This window comes from Leptonychotes weddellii, chromosome 10 (assembly GCF_054177405.1).
Source record: "Leptonychotes weddellii isolate Sample4059 chromosome 10, ASM5417740v2, whole genome shotgun sequence".
NCBI classification, from domain to species: domain Eukaryota; kingdom Metazoa; phylum Chordata; class Mammalia; order Carnivora; family Phocidae; genus Leptonychotes; species Leptonychotes weddellii.
The window spans coordinates 113,183,109-113,191,597 of NC_138378.1; the positions used below are offsets into that span (position 1 = coordinate 113,183,109).

The following is an 8,489-nucleotide window of genomic DNA, read 5'->3' on the forward strand; positions in this document are numbered from 1 at the left end:
ATTTGAGAGAGAGAGCACACGAGAGGGGGGAGGGTCAGAGGGAGAAGCAGACTCCCTGCTGAGCAGGGAGCCCAATGCAGGACTCGATCCAGGGACTCCAGGATCATGACCTGAGCCGAAGGCAGTCGCTTAACCAACTGAGCCACCCAGGCGCCCCGAAAGAGTCTAATTTTTAAACTACAGTGTGTGGCTGTGAAAATAGAAAGTGTGGGAAAGAGTTCTTTGGAAATGAATCAGCTTGCTTGGATGGCTGATGGTTGGGAGCAGAGAGGAGGGTGAAGTCCAAGATGACTCTGGGATTTTATGTTTTGCTAGTGGGGACAGTAGTGGAAAGGAGAGGATTGTTGAGTTTGTTAGAACGGAGAGCTCTCAAAGGAGCATTTTTCCCTGAGACTGGTGTGATTTACTTATGTGTTGGCACGAGGCCAGTGGAAAAGGACTTGCTCTGATTCTAAATCCCCTTTGTTGATTGAGGAAAACAGTTACTTTCTTCCACAGAGAGGTTGGGAGGAATAACTAGTTCAAATAAGTGTTGAGTGCTCCATGAGAAGCAGCTGAATAACAGCGAGGATGGTTCCAGAAGTGCGTCAGCTAATCGGGTGATTGTAAGTCTGCTGTTGTCTTCCTGCTGCAATTAGTCTACACGCCTAAATGCAGTAGCTAATTCATTAATAACTATGATTTATATAAAATGGAAGTAATCACCTCTGTTACGGCCATGGCAATTACTAATGGGAGAACCTATTATCTGTCATTTTGGGGGGAAATCAGAAAGTGTCCTAAATGAAAAAATTTAGAAAATGATTTGTTTCCTCAAGTCTGTAGTTTATAGAGGTGGGGGAAGGAACTTTCTAGGTGCTTTCTATATGCTAATGACATGATCTGTACTTTACTTCATTTAATCCTAGTTTACATGTGAGGAAAATTAAGGCTCTGATCTAAAATCCAAAATGCTTTAAGGACTTTTTGTAATTTGTTTGGCATCAAAACCTAACTAAGCTGACATGAGGTTATTTAAGTCTTTGCTTTATCTTGTTTAGTGTGAGCATTTAAATGTTTTACAGCAGAATATTAATGTCCTTGATTATTGGGTGCTCTCAGACTGGCTGAAGGTATCATATAATATGTGATATACTTACAATGTAACTTCCTCAAAATCTAAAACCTTCTGAATTCTGGGACACAAAATCATGCAGTAAATGGTGGGTCTCAGTTTTGATCCCAGTTCTCTTTCTGAAGATGGTTTCCTTCTCGCTGTATCATTTTGATGTAGGAAAGACGTTATTAGGTTCGAAGCCGACGACCAAGAAAGAATTCTTGAGACGTCTTTAGTGCAAAAAGGTGATTTTATTAAAGCACGGGGCCAGGACCCATGGGCAGAAAGAGCTGCTACACCGGGGTTGTGAGGGGTGGCTGATTATAAACTATGAGGTTGGGGGAGGTCAGTAAAAGGGAGGTTTCAGGAGAACTTTCATATGCTAAGGAGGACCTACTAGATACCAGAGGCCTTGCCATTGTCAAATTAAGGTCGTTTTTCCCCTCTAGCAAGGCATTAACATTAAGATAGTTGGGAGATTCCTGGAAGAAGGTCAGACATGTCCCACCCAGGAGCATGGGGTGTGGGAGGTTGCAGTGTGTCCGCTTATGCTTTGTTTTCAGTCTTCCTTCTGCTCCTTCATCAATTCTGCCTCATTTTATAGTTTATAGATGTTGTTTTAGTTCTAAAATTATGTGGGATTTTGGTTTTATTTAGATATGGTAAGACATCCAGAAGTGGAAATGATTGTCACTAAGGAAGAAGTTTATATTCACACATCTCTAGAAACAGGAGGCAGGGCAGGCCACATAGCCCCAGCGGGGGAAGCACTTGGGTCAGTCAGGAGTCAGAGGCAGAGGGTTGAGGGAAAGCAAGGGCAAAAACCTTTATTGTGTTTTCCATGGGAATGAATAGGGGAGGGATTGTAGGTAAACTTGAGAAAGCCTAAAATAGATGGTTTGAATAATTTTGTAAGATTCCAGGCTTGAGAGTTTTCTCTACTTGTCCAGTACCTAGCCCTGGGGTGATTAGGACAGAAGAATATAAAAGCCAGTGAGAAAAGGTGGTTCAGAGTATTGGCTCTGAACTGGTTGGTTTGCATATCAAAGGTATGCTCACGGGCAGCTTGTTTGCTATCTTAAGGAACTGTCTAGCTCTCCAAGGGCAGTCTGTCCAGGTTTATCAAGACCCCCCCAAATGTCAAAGCATCATAAAAAAAAAAGATAAACACATTTTTATGTATGAAATAAAATCTATGTGGATATTATTCACTTAGAGCAAACATTTGTTGCTTGGTAAAAGTAACAATGATGATTCTTTACACTTCTGAGGGTGATTTTGTCATCTTTGAGCTCATGAAAATTTGCTATTTTCTCTTTTTTCTGCTGTATTAAACTTTGTATGTCCAAGAAATGCTAGAGATCATCTTGTCAATTATGTCTATGAAATAATATAACTATCTTAAAAATAAACCTACTGGAATTTAGGTATTCAGATGAAGATCCTCCCCTTGAAAGATATTTCCTGGGGACTATGCATTTATTTCAATTATGTCATCACTGTTCTTTTTCCTTGTTTTAGTTTGTTGTTGGGTTGTTTTGTTTTGGAATTTCCTTCAGGGTCTGTAGCATATTCATTGGATTACCTTTGGAGTATTTTCATCTCTTGAGGGTGCTTTGGTTTTGGGATACAGACAAATGCACGTTAGATGGAGTGAAAGATTAAGTCAATCATATGATTAAAAAAAAAAAAACAAAACAGATGTGACTGGAAGAGAATCAGTGACGGGACTGATATTCCCAGTAGGCCTCCGATTGGCCCCAACCACAACTCTGGGAGGTATGGCCCTTTGGTAGCCAGAGCAAAGCCCCACACCTGAAATAAAGGCTCCTGAACTTTGAGGAGACAAGGCTAATATTGATGAGTGGGTTCACATAGGCTTATTTGAAAATTGGCTTCCTTTGTGCATAAAGAAGGGAAGTATCTGAAAACAAAATGGGGGTGGGGGGAAAAAAAAACTAGGTGAGATTGCAATTGTAGGTCACTTCATAAGAAACTACATAAGAAAGAAAATTAACAGGGAAGAATTATTAGTATGTGAAACTATTGGACTTTTTTTTTTTTTTCTCTCCAAAATACGGGTCCTGAAGGACTGTTAAGTTAGGCAGGTATCGAATGGTAGAATATATAAGGCAGATAGAAGTCAAGTGGCAGCCCTGGGGTTTTGTATATGTGTGTGTTTGTACGGTATGCAATTTCTTTTTTTTTTTTTTTAAAGATTTTATTTATTTATTAGAGAGAGACAGCTAGAGAGAGAGAAAGAGCACAAGCATGGGGGAGAGGCAGAAGCGGACTCCCCGCTGAGCAGAGAGCCCGATGTGGGACTTGATCCCAGGACCCAGAGATCATGACCTGAGCCCAAGGCAGACACTTAACCAACTGAGCCACCCAGGCGCCCCCAGTATGCAATTTCTACACACTAAGTAAATCTTTCTGATATCATCCAGAGTGTTCTGTAGATTAAACTTACAAGTTTCTTCTTGCTTTGTCTTCTGGTGTCCGGAATATATAGCTAACCCCTTCATCCTTTAGTTTTGATAGTGTTCTAGAACACACTCACTTCTTTGTTCTCATAACCGTTTGTCCAAAATTTGATTTAGGCCCTTTGTGGTTTTTATTTATTTGGAGACTTTCTCTTGTTCTAGTGTGTTTATCCCAAAGGGCAGAGACTTTGATTCTTATTAGTGCAATGTCTGGTTCAGAGAAGGTTCTCACTGATACGGAAAGAAGGAATGAATTTACAGATAGGCCTTGAAACGAGTAGTTTTTGATTAGCAAAACTCTCTGAAATAGAATGATTCCTTGGAAGTCCTGAGGCTGACTGGTGGTCCAATTTGGTTCATAAGGTTTGGAGAAATCAGAGGATATGCATATTTAGAGAACCAATATTCTCTCTGTAAGGTACAGTGGAGAAAGCTCAGTTTTTTCCCTCATGAGTCATCCACAGGAGATTTTGAGTTCTAAGTCAGATTTTGACACTTGTAGGTGGTTCCTTACCCTACCACCATCTCATTGCCCAGACTGCCAGCTAAGCCCAGTTTATATAAATGACTTAAATTTCAGTTCAAGTAAGACAGGAAGGTAAATCTTCTGGAAAAAAAATTATATGGTGTTTTTCCAAAGTCAAATATCATTTACTTTGGATTGTTCACATACTGTTCTCCTTCATTAGTGCAGATCATGAGAGTCTGTGTTATTTAAAAATAAAGGATTTATGTTGTGATTACATACGACTACCTGGTATTTGTCACTAAGACCCTAAATGAATGGAACATTTCCTTATTAATGCAAACTGTATATAAACACAGACTTTGTTGGCAGTGTGCTCTCGTATTAGAGCTATGACATTGATAGGTCATTGCTTATATAAAAAATTTTGTGGAAAAGTTGTTAATAGTTGGAATATTTTAAGATACTATATAATTAAGGCAAGGGTTTTTTGTGGAGTATGATGAAGAGGGATGTTCTTGGAAGGAACAAAACCATCTTCATTGCAGTAATCAAAAGATTTATCCTAAATTTGCACTCACAGCTATTTTGTTTCTTTGATCTTTAGTGCTCATATGCTTATTTTCCATATTAAGCTGTCAGTGATAAACATAATTTTATAGCATGGCCTGGGTCTTTAAAACTAAAAGATTAGCTGTAAGAAACCATCCTCCGTGATCTGTTTGCACTTAGACTTTGTACCTGCACTTAACAGAATTTTCTCCTGTTTAAAAATATAACAAATAGCACAATTTGTCTGAGTTAAGGCAAGGTTACTATTTAATAACATAGTTTCCTGTGATCTGTATTTGGGTGGTGTTAAGAGACATTTGTAAAAGGTCTTAAAGAGTTCTCTGAAGCTAATTATCTTTTGAAATCATATAGGACTAAAAACCTGGCACTTAGTAACTATGAAGGTCATATAGATCCTCAAGTAAAATGATGCATTTTTTTTTTTTTTTCTGCCTTCAGTTCTCTTGCGGCTGGCAAGCGATGCTTTACCAAATGACATGACCTTGGCTCTTGCTTATCTCCTTGCCTTACCACAGGTAAGTTTCCCCTTACCAAGAGAAGACATCATGAATAAACAAGAAACCTGCACTGGAGATTTTTCACCAATAAATTGTTGATTATAGGCTTCACTTCCTCCTGATTGTTCTTTTGTGCAGGAAGGACTGTGGTGTCAGTATTCAGAGAGCAAATTCTACAATTTTAGCTGAAGTGTTAATTGCAAAATCTTCTTTTACACGCATAGGATCTGCCTTTACAGTTTTTCTGAATTCTAACGTAGTCCTCTTAAAGTTGAGCTTGGGATGATGCAGTGGAAACTTTGAACCAAAATTCTACAGTGATGACTAGAAATGTAATAGTTTGTGATGATTTCCTTAATTTCCTTTGAGCTAAGTTCCTTCTGTCATGTTCCTTTCTAGGTGTTAGATGCTAACAGGTGCTTTGAAAAGCAGGCCCACTCTGCTTTATCTCTCCAGCTAGCAGCCTATTACTACAGCCTCCAGATCTATGCCCGCTTGGCTCCATGTTTCAGGGACAAGTGCCATCCTCTTTACAGGGTGAGTCCTCATGGCTTCCACTTGATTAACAAGCAGAGTTAAAGCTTCTCTAAAATAGTTAAAACACGTGTTTATCCCTTTGGAGGGACTGATGTGCTTTGTGTCCAGAACGCATTCCCCGTGGCCAACAGCCCTTGCCTTTTCTGTGTTGGACATCATTGCTTTCCAGGCATCAGTTAAGAAGAGGTCGTTTCCAGTGTTTATTGTGAATGCTGATGCTTCCCACAACTTGGCTGTCATTTATATTATTTTGCAAAGTTCTTAGGGCAGGTTAAAGTAGTAGGAGTGGAGAAATGGAGAATTGGCTTTTTAATTCCCTGCCCGAAAGGAAGATGGCTCCAGTTTAGGACAGTAGGCAATACAGTTCTTTGAGTAGCGCTGTTCTTTGATTTATTTTAGAGCCAGAAATATGAGAGTATTAGCTGGACAGATGAAATGTTGAAACATGGTATACCCACTTGCCACCACGCTCCAGACAACTGTGATATTAACTTTATTGTTGATTTCTGAGCAAAAGTGCCTAAGGGTGGCCTCAAGTTACATGTGCCACTTTTTGTGGACACAGAGGTGTGACAGATGCAACTAGAAGATCAAAGCCCTCCGGGTTAACCTGTATATACCAGTTTTAATTATCAGCCTGGGGAAATTACCTGTTTTTTTGTACTGGAGTATTTTAAGAGAATTGCCATATCTCTTAAGCAAATATAGATAAGCGTAGATAAGCAAATATATCAGACTTTCATATCCACTATGTGTACAAATGAAAGGTTCTGATTGTACTGAGGCAGGATTCTTTCTCCCCTGACTTAAAAGCACACTGTGAAGAAGTAATTTCACAATCTAAGTGTGACTGAAAGTTCTAGCTGTCTCAGCCACCCAAAACATAGCTAAGTACATGAAAACATTCCATTTGTGGCAAAAATCTGTGGCTTTCCTTCATCAATTTTTCTTTAAAGAGAGTAAGGGTGGCGGGGGGTGGGGGGACCATCTACAACACAGGATAATCTCCCAAGGGCTTACTGTTATTAGATGTGGATTGTCCTGTGGCATAGTTTGATCATGATGAAGTTTGGCCAAGAAAGGAATGTTTTCTTCTTTTATCCAGTTAATAAAAGGTACTAGTTATTTTGGAGATTCTGAATTTATTTTTTTGTTTTTGATAGTTAACTGCCGCTTTGTACAGTTACTTTATCCCATGCTCTAGTAATTTTCCTTTGTTCTGTTTTTATGTCTCAGGTATGTTTTTATGTGAAATAAGAAATCGACCTACTGTGCTATAAATTGAGGGAAAGAAGTGATTATATAGGTGGAAATGTGGCAGGTTTCCTTCTGGAACTTAATGGCTTTCTTACATTCAATCAGAATGTTCACAGCATGTTTGCTGGAGTCTGCTTCTAAATACCCTATCTTTCATTAGTGCTGTGTATGTACCCAAGTAACCGTTTCCCCTGAAACTCCAAGTATGTTGAAACACAATGAAGCTTTACTTTGACCAAAAGGATTATGCCTTGTTATAACCACCAGTCATGTCCTCAGAATGTACTTGACTGAGATTTCTGTGTGGCTCCTGTGGGAATGGGAGCCACCTCTTTTGTTCCCCCGTCCGTGGTCTGTGTTAAGATCACACCATGTGCCTAGCACTGTGTTCCACTTTCCATGAATAAGGAGGATTGAAAGGCCAGTCAGCTGGGCACCTCGTGTGTGCCGTGGACTCTGACCGAGTGTTAAGATGAAAAGCCAGATGTGGCTGCCTGGACCCACCACTTACTATAAAAGCGTAGAAGACAGTTGGGTACATGGGGATTGGGGTCTGCCCAAAAGAGCACTTAGTTAAAGGAGTCCTCTTGAAGGAAAATTCTAGTACAGCATATATTTTTCCTATGTTCCCTGATAGTAAATTATTTTGTACCAAAAGTTAAAAGTCCCAAATCATGTACTATTTGTGAGAGAGGTAGGTTAGGAGAAAACCATGAAATTCCATCCCAACTTTTGTATGTGAAAATCCATTTCCTTCTGCAGATGCTGCAGTCACTCCATAAGGACCCCATTTAAAATTTCCACAACTGAACCATGGGAAGAGACAAAGTAGAACATTGAAAGCTAAGGGTTAGAAGTAAAGGTGCTTCCATCTTGATTTCTTCTGTGTTCCCAACAGTTCTTTTCACTTAGAAGTGTGAGCATTTTATTTCCAGGTCCTGTATTTTGTATATCGAGTGCCTCTTGTGAAGGACCTAGAGCGTGGCATTGCAGTAAGAAGAATAGTAAGACTTGATTCCTGCCCCTTTTTACCCTTAACCCCAATTTCCGTTTCTTCCTTCCAGCCTGTGTCACCCTGCTGTTGCTACCCTTCAACTCTTGGTCTTGTTCCTGTCACCATTTTCCTATCAAACTATCTTTTCCTTTGAAGATGCCCCTTGGAACTCTCCTGTCTTGCTCTATCCCTGGGCCTCTGATCCTTGGTTGTTAGACCACCCCCCCGCCCCATGGCATGATTCCTAACACCTGCTCCCATTCTCCTTTTGGGCCCAGTAGCAGAAGGCAGCTGCTGTTCAGGGTCATTGCTTCAGGAAGCAGCGTTAGATCTGAGTGGGAACAGAAGCCAGTAAAATCCATGTGGCCCAATGGTGATGTCTCCGAACATGATTTCTAACTTCTCAGCTGCTCCAGACAGAAACAGGTGTGCCCTCCAGGAGTGTTAAGACAGCAGCAGCTCCTCGGGCCAGCTCATTCTCCAGGGAGTTCTTGGCAACTCTGTTTGAAGCATTGGGTTGGTTGGTAGCCTGAAAGGTGAGCGGAAGAGTTAGGAAGTATCCATGATTTTTCTTTTTTTTTTTTTT

General features: G+C 40.2%; 1 protein-coding gene and 1 long non-coding RNA gene across 6 annotated transcripts in view; both read left to right on the forward strand.

The window, feature by feature from the left end:
- Positions 1–3,036, forward strand: part of LOC145715984 (uncharacterized) — a 3,304-nt gene extending 268 nt beyond the window's left edge. The window contains exon 2 of the long non-coding RNA XR_014138314.1: positions 151–3,036. This is a non-coding gene — a long non-coding RNA (uncharacterized LOC145715984). The remainder of the gene's footprint in view (positions 1–150) is intronic.
- Positions 1–8,489, forward strand: part of NBAS (NBAS subunit of NRZ tethering complex) — a 310,311-nt gene that overhangs the window by 197,299 nt on the left and 104,523 nt on the right. For all 5 annotated transcript variants that reach the window (XM_081797179.1, XM_081797175.1, XM_081797176.1 and 2 more), the window contains 2 exons: positions 5,057–5,133; positions 5,515–5,652. In XM_081797179.1, the coding sequence (XP_081653305.1) occupies positions 5,057–5,133; positions 5,515–5,652 (215 nt within the window). The remainder of the gene's footprint in view (positions 1–5,056; positions 5,134–5,514; positions 5,653–8,489) is intronic.